General features: G+C 49.1%; 2 protein-coding genes across 2 annotated transcripts; one reads left to right on the plus strand and one right to left on the minus strand.

The window, feature by feature from the left end:
• The first annotated feature begins 259 nt into the window (after positions 1 to 259).
• On the plus strand, positions 260 to 2410 carry GPR27 (G protein-coupled receptor 27). Its single transcript, XM_074603383.1, has one exon. The coding sequence runs from the start codon at positions 394 to 396 to the stop codon at positions 1534 to 1536; it is 1143 nt and encodes a 380-aa protein (XP_074459484.1). The 5' UTR covers positions 260 to 393; the 3' UTR covers positions 1537 to 2410.
• Positions 2411 to 13614: 11204 nt separating this feature from the next.
• Positions 13615 to 21991, minus strand: PROK2 (prokineticin 2). The gene is made up of 3 exons (XM_074602701.1): positions 21770 to 21991; positions 17903 to 18028; positions 13615 to 14572 (listed from the first exon to the last, which is right to left on the minus strand). The coding sequence occupies exons 1-3, from the start codon at positions 21860 to 21862 to the stop codon at positions 14447 to 14449; spliced, it is 345 nt and encodes a 114-aa protein (XP_074458802.1). The 5' UTR covers positions 21863 to 21991; the 3' UTR covers positions 13615 to 14446.
• Between the last annotated feature and the right edge of the window lie 483 nt (positions 21992 to 22474).

Raw genomic sequence — 22474 nt, forward strand, 5'->3', positions numbered from 1 at the left:
CGCCGCCGCTGTGCGCAGGCTCGGCCGGCCCCTCGCCCGGCGCGGAGGAGCAGCGGCAGCTCGCCGGCGGTAAGGGGGGGGGCGGGCGGCTCCGCGCCGCTCCGCGCCTCGCCCCCAGCGCATCCCCCGTCTTCGATGGGGCGGCGGCGGCGCCGGGCGCGGCCCTAGCGCGGCCGCGGAGCGGGAGAGCCGCATGGCCCGCGGGGAGCGCGGCGGCAGCGCCCCGCGGCGCCGGGGCGGCGGCGGCGGGGGGGGGACGGCGGCGGCGGGCATGGGGGCGGCGGGCGGCGCGGCCCTCGGCCCCGGCGCGCTGCCGCGGCGCTGAGACCCCGGCCCTGCCTGCGCGGCGCCGCCGAGGAGGAGGAGGAGGACGAGGAGGAGGAGGAAGGACCGATGGCGAACAGCAGCGAGCTGGGGAGCAGCAGCAGCCCGCACCTGCCCAGCGCCGGCGGCCTGCTGAGCGCCTCCGGGCTGAAGCTGGCCACCCTGGGCTTGATCCTCTGCGTGAGCCTGGCGGGCAACGTGCTCTTCGCCTGGCTCATCCTCAAGGACCGGCACCTGCACCGCGCCCCGTACTACCTGCTGCTGGACCTCTGCCTGGCCGACGGGCTCCGCTCGCTGGCCTGCTTCCCCTTCGTCATGCTGTCGGTGCGCAGTGGGGCCGCCTGGCCCCACGGGCCCCTCAGCTGCAAGGTGCTGGCCTTCCTGGCTGTGCTCTTCTGCTTCCACGCCGCCTTCCTGCTCTTCTGCGTGGGGGTCACGCGCTATATGGCCATCGCCCACCACCGCTTCTACGCCAAGCGCATGACGGGCTGGACCTGCCTGGCTGTGGTGTGCATGGTGTGGACCCTCTCCATGGCCATGGCCTTCCCCCCAGTTTTCGACGTGGGCACCTACAAGTTCATCCGGGAGGAGGAGCAGTGCATCTTCGAGCACCGCTACGTCAAGGCCAATGACACGCTGGGCTTCATGCTCATGCTGGCGGCTGTCATCGCCGCCACCCACCTGGTCTACATCAAGCTGCTCTTCTTCATCCACGGCCACCGCAAGATGAAGCCGGCCCAGCTGGTACCGGCCATCAGCCAGAATTGGACCTTCCACGGGCCGGGAGCCACCGGCCAAGCAGCTGCAAACTGGACGGCTGGCTTTGGCAGGGGGCCCACACCACCCACCCTCGTGGGCATAAGGCAGGCCACCCACAGCCAGATCAAGAGGCTGCTGGTGCTGGAGGAGTTTAAGATGGAGAAAAGGCTCTGCAAGATGTTCTACATGATCACCTTGCTCTTCCTGCTCCTCTGGTCCCCCTACATTGTGGCCTGCTACCTGCGGGTCTTCATTAAGGCCAGCTCCATCCCCCAGGTCTACCTGACCACCTCCGTCTGGATGACTTTTGCCCAGGCAGGGGTCAACCCCATCCTCTGCTTCATCTTCAACAAGGAGCTCAGGGTCTGTCTCCGAGCCCACTTCCCATGCTGCCAAAGCATCCAGAGCACCCAGGGCACCATCCTTTGCGATCTCAAGAGCTTTGGGATGTAGGGGGGCTTTTCTCTTTCTGAAAAAGAAAGATGGATATCACTTTCCATGTTTCTGCATATGATCTCAAGAGAGTGTGACCTGTGGGGGACATACTAAACCGCCACCCAGCACCCAAACCTTAGGCTGTAAGAAGCTATTTTATTTATTTTTCTATATTTTGCTTATGCTCTCTTCAGAACATAAAAGGTTGCTGTCTATGGGAACAGGTACTTGAGCAGAACACCCCCAAACCTTAGGCAGTAAGAAGCTGTTTTTCTTTGTGATTGTGTGGTTTTTAAAAACTAAACAGGGCTCCAAGTTTCTGGTCTTGCTTCTAACGTTTCTAGACATGATTCCAACAGATACGGATTAAGGCCATGACTTTTTTTTTTTTTTCTTTCCCTATTCCTGTCTGTTTTGATAAAGGCTTAACAATTTTACTCATGTAATATTTGATAAGGGCCGAGACAATTTTATACTAAAGTTATTTTTGATGACCTCAAGAGGTGTTGTTTTATTATTATTTGATTTTAAGTGAAGAACAAGAAGAGGATGTTCCTAATGTGGTCAGAAGTCAGTTTTTGGTGGGAGCTGTTGGGTTCATTCATTCTCAAATGGTTTTGAGTATTTGAAGCAGTTACTTATAACTTTTGCTTGACATGCAAACAGTGTAGAACTAATTTCAATTTTCTTGTTGCACTATTCATTTGGTAATATTTCAGAACTATTTGTGAAACGTGATTTTAAAATACCAACTTTAAAAATAATCAACTATAGCAGTTTTTAAAACCTAGATTGAAATTCATATTTTACTGCCTTTATAGGAAGTTATCTACAAACCTGGGTAATACTTGTACATTTTGACTGTTTTCTTTAATAAAATATTGAAAACCTTTACTGTATGTAATTGTTTCAGAATGGCAGCATTCTGCTTTGCTGGCAAATAACTTGTGTATGTGGAAGGTTGTATGTCTTGTGTCTGAGTAGATTTCACAGCTGAGGTTATTATGGACAAGCACAATCCTTATTTGCTGTCAGATCTCAATTTAGGTGTTTATACCAATAAAAGTGACTAAAGCTATTTTTTAAGAAGACTTAAGTTCATGATGGGCAACAGGTTTAAATAGCACAATTCTGTGTGTCTACTGAAAGCAAATTTCTGCTTTAGCTAATCGCTCCTCTGTTAATGATAGAAAAGTGCGTAATTGTGGATCGCTAATTTTAGTTGGCAAAGCAGTTTTTTAGCATGGTGGCTTGGTTAATACTGTACTCATTTCTAAACTATATTCTTAATGGGTAATCTACGTTTATTAAGTGTGGCATTTTAACCTGCTTTATTGTCCTACAAAAAAAACTTCTCTGAAACTATTTTAACCGGCAGTCTGATGGCAAGATCCTGACACAACTTTTTAGCCATCTCGGAGGAAGCTGTCCCTGCCGTGCTTTCTTTCCGATGCATCACATAACATTTATCAAACACAGATCATAGCAGTGCTGGAGCAAGTCACACGCAAGGTGGCAGAGAAAAGCTCCATTTCCATGAAGAAATCCGTGTCTGTGCTAAGAGTATTTCTGTAGAGTAGTGCAAAGTTGTTAGGCATCAACTGAGAAATGGTTGTCCTGACAGAAGTGAGCACCGAGGAGACGTGTGACAGTTAGATCAGAAGAGGGCTGAGGTGGCAGCTTCAGATGGAGGCAGGGAATGAAATGTCCGGCTTCTGGTTTGGTTTTATGTCTTGGTTTCTAACCCCAAATCAGATCTGAACACCAGAGAGGCAACATTTCTTGAAGCGCATGCATAAGGAGAAGTTTGCAGTTTGAGCTTTCGGCATAGCGGCCGAGAAGGCAGGCAGGAGGAAGATGGAGCTGTAGTGATACTGCCCGAGCTGGGCTGAGGAATACAACCATGGATGGGGTGTCTTGAAAACCAAGTGAGACTTAATGGTCATTTCCAAAGCTGTTTGAAAATGCATCTGGGTACAGAAGAAAGCTGTCAGGAACCCCAGATCACAGCAGGAGATGGTTATCAGAGCTCGCTATATTTTCATCCTGGAATATCAGATCATAGCGTAGTGAATCTTGGAGAGTAATGGGGTAGAGTCGTCTTACAAAGACCTAGGGACAAGCCATCGATGCTGTTGCTGGGAATGGTGTTCCAAGTACACCTTACATGCCTGTTTTGCTGATGGGCCTTTTTAGCAGGATTCCAACTTTTGCAGAATCATATTTCCTTAAAACGTAAGAAGCTTCCTACGTAGAGGCCTAGAACTATGATCTCTAACTCAAATCTTGCCTTCTTTTTCCTAATTCTGCTGGTACCCAAGCCAATGTTTTCTTTCTCTTATCCTATTAAAAATGCCTGATATTTTGGCATCCTATCTCTTCTAGGCTATAAGTAGTATGGTTGCGATTCTATTTAAACCACAGAGATGGGAGAATAGTTATTTTAAAACCTCCTTAAAAGCTGCAAGGACCAGATTTTTCACTTCCAGAAAAATTAAGCACAAGTTGTACAGTCAATAATGTATGTGGGGGATGAAAAAAAAACACCTTTGGCTGACCTGATGGTTTGATTTAGACTTAGTTTATCAAGCCATGGTGCTGTATTGAAGGCCAGTCTCTGTGTAGGCATCACCCATTGCAGTGATGCCCTCGCTAGATGGGTGAGTCTGGTTCTTACCTGCTGAAGATAACAGATGCTTTGCTATCACCTATCAGTGGCAACCAGACCCAGCCTTACCAGAGCAAAAGGATACAAAAAAAAGTTTTAAAAGGATAGTCTATACCAGGCCTTTTGCTTGCATGTAGCTTCCAGGGCTGTCTCAGGACTCTACGATGGGCAGAATCAGTGCTGTTTGAAGTTAATTTTATATTTTAGGTACTTGTAATATCAGGCAGATTGTGATGCTGGCCAGGCTAGTACAGAAGAGAAGGAACTCCAGTAGCTTTAATTCAGGGTTTGGATGGGTGTTGTTCACTAGGCCTTCATTCCAGAAAGTGTGAAACTAAATATCGAGGACAGACACATGGCAGAAAATGAAACAGCGCTTGGTGCCAGCACACCAACAAACACCACTTTGCAGGTCTGTCCTGCTGGCTGAGGGCACACCAAGAAAGTATGAGAAACCAGAAAGGGATGGCGAGGCACCAGAGGATAAACATACCTTCTGAAATCCAAGAAAAAATAATAAAGTTGCAAAAAACCATAGCAGTTCCAAAGCACAGCATTATGTTCTCACAGCATCCTTTAGTCTGCATATGGGGAAAGTGGGTCACGGAGATTAAATGTGTTGCCCAAGATCAGAGAAGGGGTGTCAGAGAGGATGAAAACCTGCTCTGGGTAACAAAATTGGAGAAATAACAACAGGGAGAATGGGCTGAGTACAGTGAGCCATCCCTGATGCTGTTGGGACATGTGAAGAGCAGCTCAAAGCCCCTACGCCCCCAGCTGCCCATCCAAAATCCAGCGTGCTGCTGGTCTCACTGAGACGTGCTGGTGGCTGAGACTCGGGGAGAGCTGGGTGTTGATAATTACCTCCCCCGTCCATGTGAGAAGCTGTTGCAGCTTGTTGTGCAAGTCCTGGGCTCACTTGTGAAAACTCAGATGACCTGAACCCCTCTCCCCATCCCCACTGACCAAAACGCAAAGTACTGGGAGGGTTTGGCGAGCTGCAGCGGGGCTTTCCCAGTTCTTCCCTCTACCTGTGCTTGACCAGAATAGAGATTGAGTCTTCTCTATACCCCTCCAGGCAGATGTGTGAGAGTTTTCCATATTCCGGGCAACACGAGTGCTGAGCATCACGGGAAATACCAACATCATCTCCCCCAGAGATTCTCGGCAGTCTGGCTCCGAGGTCACAGCGTGCTGGCTTTTGCATATCTGTGGTGAAGAATTGCAGTTACACTGAGACCCGCTCCGGAAAAAAATCTTGATTGCTGCTGGCATCTTCACTCACTCCCCAGGTATTTAACACATTCCTTGCAACATTCCCAGTCAAAAATCTTGAAGTTAGTGGAGGTTTTTAGGATAAACTTAAATCTCAGGCCAGCTTGAAAAATGACACTGGACTGAAATCTCAAGAAGTGGCTACGGTGATCTCTGACTTACAACACTCAATGCTTGGAGTACTGTGGGGTGCTTCTAGCTCTGCTGTTAGATTTGGAAAGAGTTTGCTAGGAAAGGGGTTGAAATGTTTGGTCCCAGCCAAATTATCTTGTTGGGTAAAGGCCTCATTCGGTGGTCATGCTAGAGGTGGAGGATGAGCAGGGGGACGCGTAGCCCACAAGCTGTCATCATTTGCTTTTCCAGTACTAGGTCTGCACCAGAGGAGACAAAGCTGCCTCCTTTGTAAAAGGGCAGGAATTTGGCTTGGTCTGATAGCAACAATTCCTTCTTGGGGGTCTACCTGGATGTGATACAGCTACACCTCCAGAAGGCTGTTCTGCCATATGCTGCGGGACTGCCCTGGGACACGTTGTGCTGAGCGCGGAGGAGAGCAAAGCTGGCATTTTCCCCTCTCTTCCCCAGCAAAGGATGGGTGGAGTTTGGCTGGACCCCTGCCACTTGCCCCACACGGTTGAGCACAGTCACCTTGCTTCTGTGTGGCACCCGCGCTTGCTCAGAATTGCCAACAAACCACCCCGAGAGATGCGGCTCCGGACAAAGTAACAGCCACATATTGGCAGAACGCAATGTTAAGTATCTCACTTCATTAACTTAGTCTGCAGATTAGATGCTGCTGTGGCATAGCAGAATGCTCCAGAAACCGTATTAGATAGTTATGCTGCAAATAAAATTATTAGAAACACAGCAGGGGGGCTATTTTCTAATAGAGGTCCCCTAAAATCCTCAATTTTAGCACAGCTTCCTATATAGTTGCTAAGAATACTGCACAGGCTACAATTAACTTGCTTGTGATATGAACCAGAAAGCACCTCCCGTGCTATGGTGTTCTTAAGCTTCAGAATATTATCAAGTATATGACGTCTTGAAGAAATGGAGCCATCAGAGAAAGACCATCAGTGAAGATCGTCACTTAAATGCTGGCGCAGAGTCACGCTGGGCCGGGGCCATGCCAACAGAAGTCTTACCCCAAAGCTCCTTTTATGCTGGTGACCTCTGACGCCATGTCATTCATGAAGGACCCTGTGCGGGGTAAGTCCTTACTCATCCGTCGGTTGTAGAACCGGTGACCGAGAGCTGATTTTCCCTCAGGCCTGACGTCTGCAGCGCTCTGACTTTCCCTCAAGCTGACGATGCTGAGCATCTCTGAGCCTATTTTCACTTGGTACAAATCATTAACTGCCCCACACCTCGGTACTTTATCTGAAAAATGATTAATTATTCTTAGTCACCTTTGTAAAGCACAGAACTACTGATGGCAAGAGCAGAGCATTATCACGGGTGAACAATCGCTGACTACATAAGCTTTCATCACTTAACTTTAAAGTCAAGCTAAGCCTTTAATGCAAGCTGTTGCATTTCTGTATTTCCATTCATGTTTAATGACCTCAGTACTTGCTCTCTGTCTTTGATCTTGTGAGTCACACATGGTTGTACTGTGGATGTATTTATCGGAAAGCCACTTTCTTCAGTGCCACATTTTTCACCTCTACGGTGACCAGGTTGATAGCGCAAAGCACTTTGTGTAGGAGGCTTTCAAGTTCAAAGCCAGTCTTGCAAGGGCGCAGGGAAGCTGTGAAGTCCCAGTTAATTTTAGGCAGTCATCACAGCGCTAATAGAGTAGGCAGAAATCAAGAGATCGCTTGGTGAAGAGAAAGCCCATCCTAAAGTTTCTGAATGTTATTTACTGGTGTGTCATTAAAAAAAAAAAACAAATTAATCCTGTGTTTTTGTGAGGATGATTAACCATTGGAACAAATCATCCAGAGGAAAAAAAAAAAAACGGATCCTCCATCTGTGAGAGCTGCGGTGTGAGCCTGCGCGCCTGCCCACAGCACACCTGCCCCGGCGCCCGCTGCCCGCCCTGCGCCGGGGCCTGGGGCTCAGCCCAGTCCCCAGGGAGGACAAGAAATCAGAAACACCAGTAAACAGCACCAGAACCCTCTCTGTCTCGCAGTGATTCACTCCTTCCTTTTGCTAACTGTTTTACAACACCGATTTTATCATACCTTATAAATACCAGTGCTTGCCTCTCTCAGGAATTTTAGCAGAGGTAGAGCTGAAATGGCTTTGTCATTAAAAAAAAAAATCCACAGAGGGAAACAGAGGAAGATTCAGAAGGAAAGGCTGAAATCTGGGTGCTTTCTGACAGCGAGAAAGAGAGGAACGATTTAGTGGAATATTACCTCACTCCATCGAACCACTCAGTCTGTCCCCATCTGTCACCGAGTGCTTGCAGCAGGGTGATGGAAAGGAAACTGTTGAGTAGCTTGATAGTCGAGTAAATCAACTGGGCTTTTTCCTTTTCTTTTCCTTTTCCTCCCTCATTAGGCCTCGCATGCTCACAGGGCACAGCAGGTCCCCCAGTGTGCTGCGCCAAGGGTGAGGGAGGAGACGGACGGTCCCCCGGGTGCCATGGGGCTGCAGTGGCCCTGGGGCAGAGGGACCAGCCAAGCTGCCCCAGGGGAACGAGCAGAGCCGCAGGAGACATCTGGGTGTGGAGGAAGGCGGGTGAACGTGCAATATGTTCAGCCAAGCTGCAGTGTGACTAAAGGGGGAAAACATGGGCACCTGAGCCAAGGAGCCAGCAGAATCATGGGCAGAGGTAAAGCTCGGAGCCATGGTGTGAAAGCAAGGAGGGACACGCTGAAGCCGAGCATCACCAAAGTGCTTCCCGACGGGGCGATGAAGGATGCTGCAGAAGCCAGGCTCTGCAGGACCTGCCCGCAGCGCTGCCGATGGGGACGGAGCTCACCGTGCTCATTTTCCTCACCAATAGATCCTAAACTCTCAGCCAGACAGACTTTCTCTTACTCTCCGTTTGTGCAATGTCTGTCTGAGCCCAAGTGCTGATGTAAACCAAATCCAAACAGTTGAAGGCTCTGTTGCAATGTGCGAAAGGTTTGTTAGCGACTTCGGGGAGTTTAATGAAACCAGGGTGGGGAGGGAGGTGAAATTATGACACCACCGCGGTCAGGAAGTTTTGCCATTGAATTTGAAGGGGTGGGGGACCTTCCTGTCAAGGTTTCACCCATGCGAGAGAAGAAATTGCAGAGGGAAAAAAAAATAAATCTACTAATTTGACAGGATGCGGTGAAAATTTTGGAAAGAGGGAGCATGGTTACAGCTACCCTGCCAGTGCCTCTGCCTGGGCTGGCCTTTCTGGCTGGTCCCAGGAAAGGGAATAGAGATGCGCTCCGATGCCTGGGCTCCAGGGTAGCCTAGAGGAGTAAATACATGGTGGGCCCACCTTTGCACCCCCTGAAATTAATAGCAGCTTTGCTGCTTTATGAACGCTCTGCCGCAAGAGCCACGGCTGCCCGTTCGCGCTGAAAGAGCCCACAAATGTCTGCACGAAGTGACATGAGTGCACTCACACGTACGAGAGAAAAAGTAAATAAAGAAGGCTCAGCCCTCCTTGCTTGGCTGGAACCTGGCCATGTTTTCAGCCTGCTTCTGAGCTGCACTACAGCCTTGGGATTTACAAAGCCACGTTGCATTTAAAACCAGATTTAACCCCTTCCACGTGTTGCGATGCTGGGGCGGAGGCTGGGTGGGATTCCCAGCCCAGGGAGATACGCACTGCCCACAGGGTGCCATGCTGAGCTCACGGGATGCTGGCAGGGACACAGCTACAGCCCATCCTTCCCATGCCGCCTGCTGGGACAGTTCTGCATCCCAGGATAGCTCAGGCTGCCGTGGTGTGGGGACATGCTGCGTACAGCACATGCTTTATCTGGTCTATGAGATTCATAACCTTTTGGGGACTGGGACATGCCTGGAACATGCCGATGGCTGGTGCCACGGTACAAAGGAGCATCAATCTGGGGTGCTCTGGGCACTGCTGGCACACAATGAACATGTACCCAGTTTCCCAGGCAAATTTGTGTTTGCAGAGGAGATTTTCTCTCATTTTTATGTTGTGCATGCATTCTTTTCCCCCACGAATTAAGCTGTCTTACACTCAGACCTTTGGGGAACCCGTGCCGCGGGGGTGTTTACAAGGGTGCTGTAGGATTATATTGCTCATTCCTCCTTTCCTGCACACTGGGCTGTACTCCTTGCCATTAAACGTGCTGCCATCCACCCTGCCTTCAGCACACCGGGCTTACATGGCTTCAGCCCTTCACATTCAGCCCTTCCCAGCCCTGATGACCAGGCAGAGTAGCCAAAGGCTCCCACCACCCTCTGAGGCAGCCGCATCATACGGGGGAGTCTGCCCTGCCAAATCATCGGGATGTATCCTACTGCACCGGGCTGGCTCTGCCCGCACTCCAGACTCTCCTTGAGAAATGACAGGTGACTTGCTGTACGTTTGATGTGCATTAAACTCATCTCCATTCCTGTGCTCAGAATTATTGATTAGTCTAGCAGCTGTACCCCCGCTGGGTTGGCATTTCATATCTATGTAATAGAGAAAGGCACACTGATTTTGCTGTTATCAAAATCCTCTTGTATTTGCACAGTCTTTTCTCTTCCTGCAATTTTCTAATTCCTTCTGGAGAACATGTTACACATTGTCAAGATCAAATTCCTGAGACATCTTGTTTAAATCAAGAGATTCTTAGCACCTTCTGTTTCTCTCGAATAGCCATCTGCACAGTAATAACAAATTAGGGAGCTACTGGGGCAGGGGAGTCATCAGTGAGGACCTCAGACCGTGGTCATACTTGGTGTTATCATACATCATTATGGTGCATTATGCTGATAAAGCTAATTAGCAAAGTACTTCTTGACAAGATACATTGTAAAATTTTCTAACGTACTAGGGTTCTGAAGTAACATCAAGTCTGAAGCCTAGACTCTATCTACAAAGGGATAAAGCCAATCATAATCCTGTTTCTTACCTTAGAGTTTACCACACAGACCATATGGTACCCCAAACTATCTTCTCAGCCATCAAGACACTCTTCAAATTAGCAGCCTTCACTTCAGCTGCTCCTGCTATAAAACCAATGTTGTGGCTAGGGTGACCTGTCTCCCAGGCAAGCACCCGTGCCGATCTGAGTCCCGCTTCCCACACAACCAGGACAATTCATTCTGTGTCACCCCCTCACTCATAGACTTCGTAACAATACTTTTTTTCAAAGTGACCACATTTCCCAGGGGGGGTGTGGGCAGGAGGATGCAGATGAGGCTGAGGTGCAGCTGGGTTCTCTCCAGCTCAACAGCAGAGCTTTCCCTCCAGCCCCCCCAGGCTCACAGGTGTGTGTTTGCTCGGCCAGCTGTGCACCCGCAAACCCGAAACACCTTGCTTCACCTTTCCTAATAAGCACGTAATCAAATTAAGGCAGCAGCTCATTATATGCGGTAGAGTCCTTTCCTGAAATGGCTCTCTGCTAACCCCAAATCTGGTTACAAACATGGAAGCTCCTACGGTTTGGTGTGATATCATTATTCTATAGCATATCTGTAATATAAATATTAATATAATATTAAACATTAATGCACGTTTCTATTAATAATTGATAATATTAATTCAATATTAATTAAATTAAACCAAATGTTGGCTCAGATCTCCTAGGTGGAGTGAATAAAGGAAAGTGTTTAAACAGGCTGTCTCTTAACAAGCTACATGTGGAGAATGAGACTGCTCCCTGTCACAAAGGTGTTTCCAGGGCTGCCAAGAGTTCTGTTCTCTCTTCCCATCCCATTCCTCCTGCAACGGCCTGGCCCCTTCCCTTCCTCCCAGGTGGGCGAGGAAGCTGTTCCTGCCCTGGGATTATTGCCAGGGTGACGCTGAAGCAAACTGAGCATCACGGGGGGCCCTGGGAAAACTCCCGTGGCAGAGCTGGCTCGAGGCTGGCCACATTTTCCAGCACTCCCATGGAGTCTAGTTTGCTGTGCCCCTCCAGTCTACAGCTGCCTCAAGGGAAATGCAGAGGGGCATGCGTGGCCATTTAAATTTTGAAATACTCCTTGTGGTCATTGGTTAACTTGTTATCACCGTAAAGCAAAGGTAAAGGGCTTTTTTCCCCCTCTTCCACTGCAGACAGAAATGAAAGGCGCATTGCAGGTGTGCTTGGGTGAGGAGATCTCCCCTAGGATGGCAGAAAAGATAATTGATTAGGACAGAGTTTAGGAAAGAATTGGGATGCAAAAGCTTAATCTTCCTTCCAAAATGATCTCTCAAATCAACTAACCTTCACTGTGAGCATCAATTAATGAGAACTAAATTACTAAAAGGGGAATCGTGGTAATAATGACTGCCAAGTGAATATAGTGGCGATGTAGGACAGTGAGGTTGTGCCTTTAGCTCTTCTATGCCAGCAGCCGCTCCAGCGGCAGGCAGACCGGCTGCGGCAGGCAGACCGGCTGCGGCAGGGACAGTGTGGAGAAGCCCCTCAAGGACAAGTTCAGGGTAATGTCCCTCAAAGAAGCACCTTCCTAATGCCCTGTCCCAGGGCATCTGCAGGACATGAGTACTTCGACCTCCTACAGATGGTGTGAACTTTGAACTCGTGTAATTGGGGCTGTTCTCATTACCCAGATAAATGCCTAATCCCACAAGTTAATTGGCACAAATGATAACTGTGAAGTTGCTCTGCTCTTGCCTGATAAACTCTCCCAGGAGTTCAGTTGGGCAGGTCTAAGGCTGTCATCAGATGTAATTGTCCACTCACGATGACGTAAACCAGGATTATTACCTTCAGCAGAGTCACTGGTGATTTGTGCCAGTGGGAGATGAGAAGCAGGGCTGGTGTTTCATGCTGTGGTTCATTGTTTTGAGCACTATGACAACGTGCTTTGGTAAAAAAATGAATGAAGCAAGAGGTGGAACACATACACATTTGGGCTGCTTCTATTTTCCTTCTTGATTTTCCCTTTGAGTGTAAATTCAAGTCTATGGTATTAAGCTAATTTTACACTGATAGACATGGACAGAAAAGCAAATCCCAGGCTCCCAGTGCATTCCTCCTCTGGAGACTCATTGTGTGGGTGCACAGGGTGTTTGAGGAGCCCCACTACTGAGTGACAGTGGTAGGATCAGGTTTTGGGGCTTTTAAATCCTGGTTAAGGGAATTTCTGCAGTGCTCGCAGGTCACTCATGCTCTTTCACCAACACAATCCAGCCCTTTGGGTTAGCGATGAGCCCCTTTAAGACTTCAGATCTAATACCGGCTCTTTGCACCTGATCACATTAATGCAAACCACATACAAAATTACTCTTTGGTGGCCCCAGACTTTCTGTTTGTTTTTTTTCCTACAGGACCCGAGTCTGTTGTCACTTGCACAGCTCCTGTATCGCCACCGCAAAGGGCGAAGCAAAATATACAGGCTTTGGAGCAGGAGCCCTGGGGTTGGGCTGTTCAGAGTTGGGAGGATGCGATCCTGTCTCTCAAGACACTTATCCTTCTAAGGGGTGCAGGATCCACAAGGATCTGGCCAAATAGCAGATCCAGGTGGTCCTTTCTGTCTCTTCAGGGAGGCTGTGTAGCCCAGTGGAAGGTACCTGGTAAACTCACTGGGACATTTCTCATCTTCTCTAATACAGGTGTTTGCTTTGATACAAGTGTGCTAACTTCTCTCAAACCGCTCATCGTCATCAGCAGCAAAGCACTGCTTGTTGAATGATGAATGACTTCACTTTTCCAGTTCCAGCATATGTTTGCATGTCTGAGAGCAAGAAATGTGTGAAACTCACACAAACTATTGGAATTCCAGCTCCAGGGACTGACAAGTAAATATGAAGTTGCACGGTATTTCATAGAAAACCCACAAGTTATATGTTTGCCGGGTTAAAGTTGATCCTTTGAGGTGTGTGCCAAGAAAAACCTCTGGTATTAGCTACACCAAAATACCTCCGTGATCTAAGACTGCAGCTTGGTTGGGGAGTTCATGCCTTGTAAATCGCTGAGTTTCCCTAAAAGCAGCCAGAGGTGTATAATCTTTTGCTGAGCTATCCGTAAGGAGCTCTGCTAACTTGGGTGGATCGAGTATGTGATAACAGATTACACTGAATAAAAATGGAAAACCACAATGACAAAATAATGTTATAATATTAAAATAAATCAAATCATATACTGCCATTATTCTGATACAGAATTTTTACACAGCAAATTAGATACATGTACAAGAAGTCAGGCAGCCCATTACAATAAACTTCAGGGTTCCTTTTTTAATATAAACTACATCTTAATACATAGTTTGAGATGATCAGGTAGTTTTACACCAACTCAAGTAACAACGACGTCTTCGCATCTTAGAATACTAAAATAACCTTTTAATGCTTTGAATATTGAAGTGCTTTGGTTCCACCTGCCACTTTAAAAAAGTGTAAAAACTACATCTATTGGTTAAACTTTTACCCTAGAGATGCGCCTAACTTACAAATACAGTTATATTAATAAAGATACGAAATGTGATGTAAATACAGTTTTTTGGCAATCATCATATGCTTCACACTAAGCAATTATTCAATTCTCAGTTCCATTTGGGCATTCCAAAGTGTAAAAACGTGGCCAAAGTTTTCCAAAACTGACAGTAATCTTGGATGTTTTCATTCTGGGGTTAAGCTGGAACCATGAAGACCATGAGACAGCTCAGAAATCATTGAGCTCCTGCCCTCGGAAAGCAGTGTCACCTTAGCAAATCTCGTTTTGCTTACCCCAAAAATGAAAGCATCTGCCACCCTGAGTCCCTCCTGCAAACCTCGGCCACCACAGCGCAGTATCTCATCTTCGGTTTTAATGTTGGTGAGGCAGGAAAGTATAGTAAAGGGTTTCCCCTGGCAAGTTACCTTGTTCGTCACAACAACAAGAAAAAAGAATACATCGAGTGGCTCTTTCTAGTGCAGAATAGCTCCTGCTAAAAAAAGACATCTTCTTTTCTGAAATCTGGTAAACATTTGAATTTGCCGGGAGAAGTCCGTATGCAGGCCAGGCCGGGGAGACAGGGGCAGGTGTGGTGCATCCGCCGCCCGGAGAAGGGAACCTGGGGACAAAGAGCACAGACGTCAGGGACAGGGAGCACGGCAGCGACGGTGCTCAGGATGGATCGATTCGGATAAATGGCGGGGATATGGCGAATGATGCCCGCCCCCCCTCCATGGCAGGAGATCCCCATGAGCTGCAGCACAGGGGCCGGAGAGCAGATGGCAAAGCCAACCCCATCGTATTTCCCAGTCAAGCCACAGTTAAGAGCAAAACGTTAACAGTCCATGTGGCTTTGCAAATCTATACCTGTGACACATGTTCTGCATTTACTCCCGTTTCATAAAGGCATCTGTTGTGAAACTACACTGGCCTTTAGCATGGCATTTTGAGGTGTTTACTGTGCAGGGGTTTCTGCTCGCCCTGATTCCTGCGCTGCCGTACAGCACGGAGCAGCCTGTCAGCTGCATAGCAGCACCCAGGAACCGCAGGATCCCGCGGTAATTCAGGCTGGAAGGGATCTCTGGAGGTCATCCTGCCTGACCTCCCTTTGAGAGGATCCCCTCGCCACCGGGCAGAGGATTCTCGTTTCATCCCAGCCTCCTCCAGCTCCCTGTGTTGCAGGGAGCACACACGCAGACTGCATTAAACTAATTGAATTGTGCCACGATGTGCACATGCACTGACAGTCTTTCGCAACTTGATTACAAACCCCACCTTTTACAGGAGCCGTGCCTCTGCCAGCACATGAGCTGAGCAGGACAGGCTGGTGGGACGGCATGGCCAGGAGCTGTGGTCCTGCCGGCCAGCAGCATGCCCTGAGCATCCATCGGGATGCAGTGAGGGAAGTACAGAGGCACAAAGCCACTGCTGCCAGCTGGGCAGCAGCCCTAATTCCCTCATTTCCTGATTTCTGGGCCTTTTGAGCCTGCAATTTCAATATCCTGAGATTGCTTTGTGTCAGCGTGCAATTTTTCTCTTTAAGAAAGTCGAAGGGAGAATGTCCCACACATTTCCCCGTGCGTCATGCCAAGGACCTGCCTGACTCCAGTGGCATCCTGCCAGGCACAGGGGACAAGCAGGGGGCTCACAACACCCTGGGCCAGTGCCGGACCCCTGCCCAGCATTGTCTCAAGAGCAGCCCTAGGGCGAGGGACGCTGTGGACTTCCCTGTGCCATCCAGCACAGCCCCTCTGTCCCGGCACAAGCGGAGAGGCCACCAACCACGAGTGCTGGGGACTCCCCGTGGGAATCACAGTGCTCAGGTGCCCACACACAGCGCTGCAGAAAAGCCGAAAATCTGAGCTCCTCAGACTGGTAAAGGCTGACTCAGAGGTACCTCTCAGCCCCCCGACAGCGCAAATGATTTATTCAAAACGTTACATTCACTGCAAGGAAATGTTCCTTTCAGCGGGACTCCCACACTGAAGATGTGGCTTAATAACGCAGCAGGCTGGGGACAGCAGGTGACAGCTCTGCACGCTGGCTATGCCGGCTGAGCCGGTGCGTGCTTCGCCCATGCCAGCACCAGGTTTTAAGGAGCACGGGTCAATGGGGGTTTGGAGGTGAAAAGGAAACAAGGGAGCTCCTGGGAGAGAGGTGAGGGGTTATGTGCAAGGTGCACAGAGGCAGCGAAGCAACCCCCCGGTGTTACCAACTCTGTCTTCTGACCCACCAAGCCGCACCTGCCTGGCCCTGTGGGCAAACCCTGCTTCCCTGCCTGCAAACCCTACCTCTGCAACGCCAACCGAGACTGTTCACGGCATCAAGCCAACACCATCTAGTTGCTGAGAAGGAAACTAGAAGGTGGAAACCCAAGGGCCAGCCATCTCCTCCAGGGTATCTCCAAGCTGTGGCATGGCCATGGTGGTGCCTGCTTTGTACCTGACCTGCAAATGAGAGGATGTGGTGCTGAGGGCAATTAGTTTCCCAGTTGTCCCCTACCCAAATATTTATGGGACAGGAACCGCTGAGCAAATTCTCCATCCTTAAAAATACCTAATTTCACATGCTGCAGTAAAACAATTTGCTTTGTGTTTGTCATGAAGAGCAGTGGGGTGAGGAATCTAAATCTAAAATTAACCTCGTAAAGCTTATAAACATCAGTGACCATGACTGTAAGTCTGGGGTGGACAGGTGTCTTCTCTGATTGTAATTATGCAGGCAATTAGATTAAAATACATCAGGCAGTATAAATTATTGCCCAACAGCAATAAGCTCATAAAACCCCCTACAAGACAGCTTCTTTTATCCTGTAACCCCTGTTAATGTAAAGAGCCCTTACAAGAAAAACCTGCTGCATTATATAGTAAAAAACAGAATTTGGTCCCAAATATCACAGCAGATTTAAAAATTTAACTGTAATAGAACGGATCCTTGAACTTCCAAAAACTGAGAAAATAAATGATAGGTACTGAGCTGAGAAGCCAGGCCTTGGATGAGACAGTGAGTGAGGCCGCTAACTAGTTGCACATTTATAATCTAAATTTATTCACAGGTGATGACTCTTGGGCCATACTCTTCCCTGAGGACGGCTCTGAAGGCCGCCAGGTTCTCAAGCTCCTTGGTAACATCCCATTCAATCTTTTGTATACAGACTGTATTATTTATAAATAAGCAGTCTTTTTCATAGTGCAGAATTACATATCCTTAAATAAATCTATTTGTTAATAGCATAGTGTATCGTATAATATTAATAGCATAGTGTATCATATAATAATGTACTAATATGTAACTAATGTTATATATGTGTGTGTATATATCTATACATACATACATATTCAAAATCAATAGGTAGAATAGAAGCAAAGAGAGCCTGCTGTGAGTTTTCTTAAGTACAAGCGTGTACCAACACTTTCTCAGCGGCTTTTGAAGGCACCAGTGGCTCCCAGCCTCTGGAGCACAACTGGACATCGCTGTTTGGTGGCCGGGACCGTGCTGCAGTGATGCACCAGGTGTCCCAACACCGGCTGGTGACGTTTTTATGCTCGTGATGGGATCTTGTCCAGTTCCACCGAGGTCGGTGGTGTTTGCTACGCTCCTGCTCGCACACGTAGGCAGGGCTGGGCTTGGGAACTGCTCAGGCTGGTTCGGATCGTGTAATGAAGCGAAACAACAACAAACTAATAAGAAAACAAACCGAAAAGCGTGTATTACTTTCATCCTCCGATTGTCTTCAGCATAATTCTGACAGTAATGTATTTCCTTATGTAGGTACCTTCAGCGCTATTTCCATACACATGCAAATGGCCGGGTATTGTAACGCACGGGATGTTTCCCCGCCTTTTCACCACGTATAGTTTTTATGCAATGTGATGCACAACGCGGTATATTCCTATTCCTTTCTGCCCTGCCAGCTCTGGTCCCACAGCCCCCCCGGTGACGTACTCACTCGGTGACTCAAAGGATGGCACTCCTCTCCCAAATTTCCCATCGGCGTGCACATTCGCAGGCTGCGGATCCAGAGGCTAACGGCACAGCACATCCCTCCTCCGCACTGCTGGTCCCGGTCGCAGGCCTGGAGTTCAACACAGCAGGAGGCAAACAAAGTGAATAATTAATATATTCCAGAAATAGGACAGATCTGGTGCTCACGAGCTGCCTCTGACACCCCATAAGCTATCATGGCTCATTAAGGCTGAATAACTAGATTTAAGGCTGATTTGCAATACTTTTATCTCCCATGGATCTGAACATACAGGCTCCTGGCACGTTTCAGAGTTGAGCCCAGGATGTTTAAAGCCATGTCCACATATGGAGCTGCTCAGGGCCAAATCCAGGACTGTCAGTGATTTATAGTCCCAAATTCTGAGCACTGATGGACCATGGCACATCCAATGGCACATCCCACTCCCCTTTCCCAGAGCGGAGCCTGAGTGAGCTCCGGCAAGTGGAAGGACCAAGCGCACCAAACAGTCAGGAATCCTGTCTGCGGAGAAGCCAAGATAGGAAATTATCCGTTAATTTGAAGACTTTTAAGTAACTATTCCTTCTAGTTTCTTATGATAATATTTTATGGTTGAGTGCCTTTGCAAATGCAAGACTGCATGATAGGTTTATTAGACAAGTCCAAGTGGACGTAGCTAAAATAGAAGTTTAAATACGGATTCTGTGGTTCTTATCTAGAATTACATGTAACTAAAAGAGGTCTTAAATGTGTAATAGAAAAAGCATTGCATAAAGAGTATGCATCCAAGAAAATGATACTGTGGTAGCATTCCCCCTGCAAGGGGTGGAAAAATATTTCAGCCGCTTACCCAGTACAGCTTAGATAAGCACAAATCAAAATGCAAACTGTTGGGTATGTTTTGAAAACCAGAAACCATGAAGAGCAATTGACGTGTTAGGGTTTGGAAACAGGTTACTGCACATCTTTTGCTCATTTTTTAGCCAAAAGCTTATCAGACTTTTTATTATATGAATTTAATGCAAAAAACAGTCTCCTTTCTTGTATGAGAAATTCCATTAGTTAAAGGTTCTGATTACATCCCAAAGGTAAGCTTAATTAACCCACTGCTCTTCTAATGTCTGACAGCAGAAGTGAGAGACCAAAGGCGCCGGTCAGCAGTACATAAACAGGCAACTTGTAAAAAAATGTACATAAAAGGTGAAAACGGCTCTGGGGAAGACTGTGTTTCAGAGCAAACATTCGCTCGAGGAAAAAATCTTACAGATCTTACCTTGGGATTTACATGATAAATGCCGTTAGACTGTACTCTACTGGGTAAATATTACACTAGTTCAACCAGCAGAAGCCAGACCAAAATATGTATTTACAGATCAGCCAGTAATTTAGGAAAAAGCTGCTGCATTAGTCTCAAGCTGTTAAATAGACTAGCGCTCCTCCTGAACACACATTTAACGAAGCAGGCAGATTTATGCTACAGGTGAGCCCAAACACAAAGAGTATTTACTTGTAGGCCTAATATGGCCACAAAACTACCACTACAGCCTGCCAAGTAGATTTACTTTCTGACATCTCTCTTACACACAACCCTCCCCCCCAAAAAAGCCCTCTAAAGGTCTAATTTTTGCCCTAGCCACAAAAAACTGCAGGTCCAGTGATTTTGGCTGCCACCAGCAGGCTGGCGTCCACTGTTCAGCTGGGGTCACAGGCTCTGCTAGTCCCCACCGGTCATCCTGACCCCCTTGTTATCTCAGTTGTATCCCAAACCCCATCCATCTGCGTGGGACCGGTCCCGGAGTGAAGTACCACTCAGCCGCGGAACAGGTCTGAGTATGTCCTAGCCAGCGAGGCTATCTAAAACCCCGCACAGAACAATTTCTTTTTAAAACTCACACACACGTATATGCATCTGGCAGAACGTTTTAAGGCTCCCTTTCCAAAAATGCATGACAAGTTTTGAAAATATTCAAGCCAAATGCTCCTGCCCACACCTTATCTCCAACGTGTAATTCATACCGCTCACTCCTAACGTTCGCAGGACACAACAGGAAGGACGTTCCTCTTCAGCACCCCATTTAAGCACAGTTTGGAAAATTCAGCTCAAGGAAAAAGTTCCAGGTGAAATGCCAGCTCAAAGCCAACTGAAGGCAGCACATGGACCACCACTGAAGTGAGGAAGGTTTGAATCAAGTTGTTAAATTGCAACGGAAAAGCACCTTTCGGGCTCTGAGAAAGGGTCTGAGACTTCCTGTTCATCAGAAGCCAAAAATGCATCAAAGCGGTTTAAGCAGAAATGCACTGTGACAGTTAATAAAGTAACATTTTCTAGTTCTAATCTATTTTTACTTTTTGAATCCACTTTGTCCTTGATCTACTATTCAGCGCTTCACAATTACTCTATTTAACAGATTAATTATGCTTTAAAGGTGTAGCCACAACTTGAATAACAGACTTATATAAACTGTTCCTCCATTGCTGGAAATATTTCTACTTAAAAGGAACTTGAAATTCTCAAATATGAAAAAAATTCCTTCACACTCTCTGCTCTGAAAATTAATCAGTCCTGGGAACTGATTTGACCTCCTAAGAAATGCCTACGAGCTGTTTCATGGACTTCAGTGAAGTCTGGACGGGGGGCCTGGACAGCCATGGAGTAATGTGCTGCTGCAAGTACAACTTCTGATGGTTACAAAAGACATGTAAGCTCTCGAAGGAATGCAAGTGCTGGGTTATTAATCCAAAGCAAACACTAAAAAAATCATTTTACTTAAGAGTGATGCAACACTTTGGGTTAAATAACGTCGTTGGAAAAAAAATCTTCCCCAAGCAAAGTAAACCTCCAGCCTAAAAACAACAACAACAACAACCGAGGACTCATTTGCAATGGGTGGCTATTGAGGAAAAAAAGCAGCACAGTCATACTCAAAAAAAAAAAAAAAAGAAAAAAGAAAAAAAGAAAAAAAAAGCCACGTTTTGCGATGACTGCAATACCGGTGCCTGCCAATACCGGTGCCTGCCCTGTAAGCGGTAGGACTGGAGGAGCTGGAGGAACTCGGGGTGCACAACCGAGCCCGGCCCTCCCAGGGCAGGTTCGGGGGCATCCGGGGCTGGGGGCTGCATTGGGGGGCAGCCTCCAGCCCTGGAGAAGCAGCAGGAGCCTCTGCACACCCACAGACCAGCCTGAAGACACCCCCCTGCCGAGCCCAGGCATCCCTCACCCCAGAGGGACAGTCCCCCACACCGTGGCACGCCTCACCCCGGAGACTCGCAAGTCCTGGTGTCACCCACCACAGAGACACCCCGCCATATCCCGGCATCCCTTACCCTAGAGAGACCGCCAAGCTCTGGTATCAGTTAGTCCAGAGAGACCCCCAGCTCCGGGCATCCCTCACCCCAGAGGGACCCCCACATCCTGGTGTCACTTGTCCCAGACAGACTCCCAAGCCCTGGCATCTCTCATCCCCTGGCACAGCCCTCCCTTCCCCGTCCTGGTTTACCACTTATCCCAGAGACACCCCCAGCTCCGGACATCCCTCACCCCACAGAGACCCCCACGTCCTGGAGTTCACTCATCCCGGACAGACGCCCGAGTCCCGGCACTGCCCACCCCAGAGAGACCCCCCGCTCCGGCCACCCCTCAGGGCAGAGAGACCTCCCCTATACCCCGGCACCACTCATCCCCCCGCGTCCCGCTATCGCTCACCGCGGACAGACCTCCAAGTCCTGTCCCCGCTCCCCCCGGCGGACCCCCCCAGCCCGCCGCTTTCCCGCCGACCCCCCGCCCGCCTGCGGCGGCCGCTGCCGGCGCGGCGGGTCCCGTCGGTGCCGTCGGTGCCGGTCGGCGGCGCTCACCCCGGTGATGACGGCTCCGTGCCCCGCGGCCACCAGCAGCGACAGCAGCGACAGCAGCAGGAGCCCCGGCGGCGCGCCGCGCAAGCTCCGCATGGTGCCGTCCCGCGGCCCCTGCGCTCCCCGCGGGCGCAGCGCGGCGCAGCGGAGCCGGGCGCGGCGGCCGCCCCAGCCGTTATAAAGCCGGGGGCTGCCGGCGGCGGCAGCGTGAGTCACCCCCGCCCTGGCAGCGCCGCGGCCGCGGACCGCTGCGCGCACCCCACCGCGCCCAGGTGCGCGGCCGCGGCACGAGCCTTCGCGGCGGCGGGGGCAGCTGCTGGTGGATGGCTGGGGGGCAGCCCGCGGCGGTGGGGGGCATCCCATGGCAGCCCAGGGAACGTCCCAGGGCTGGTTGGGGGGGCGTCCAGCGAATGTAGGGGGCAGCGCCCAGCAGGTCTGGGGAGGACATCCCCCAGCACGTTGAAGACATCCCAGAGCAGGTCTAGAGGGACATCCCAGGGCTGGCTGGGGGACATCCCGCAACAGGTATGGGGGATGTCCCACAGGAGGCCTGGGGGGACATCCCATAGCATGTTGGGGACATCTCACAGCAGGTATGGAGGATGTCCCACAGGAGGTCTGGGGCAGACATTCTACAGCATTGGTGGGAACATTCCTCAGTGGGTCTGGGGGACATTCTGCAGCAGGTCTACGGCGGCATCCCACAGC

The sequence above is a fragment of the Larus michahellis genome, chromosome 10 (genome assembly GCF_964199755.1).
Source record: "Larus michahellis chromosome 10, bLarMic1.1, whole genome shotgun sequence".
Classification (NCBI taxonomy): domain Eukaryota; kingdom Metazoa; phylum Chordata; class Aves; order Charadriiformes; family Laridae; genus Larus; species Larus michahellis.

Coding starts and splice junctions, on each gene's coding strand:
- GPR27 (XM_074603383.1), top strand. CDS start 394: ATGGCGAACAGCAGCGAGCTGGGGAGCAGCAGCAGCCCGCACCTGCCC.
- PROK2 (XM_074602701.1), bottom strand. CDS start 21,862: ATGCGGAGCTTGCGCGGCGCGCCGCCGGGGCTCCTGCTGCTGTCGCTG. Junction 18,029..21,769: donor ACGGAGCCGTCATCACCGGG/GTGAGCGCCGCC, acceptor GTTGAACTCCAG/GCCTGCGACCGGGACCAGCA. Junction 14,573..17,902: donor GCCATCCTTTGAGTCACCGA/GTGAGTACGTCA, acceptor CTTTGTCCCCAG/GTTCCCTTCTCCGGGCGGCG.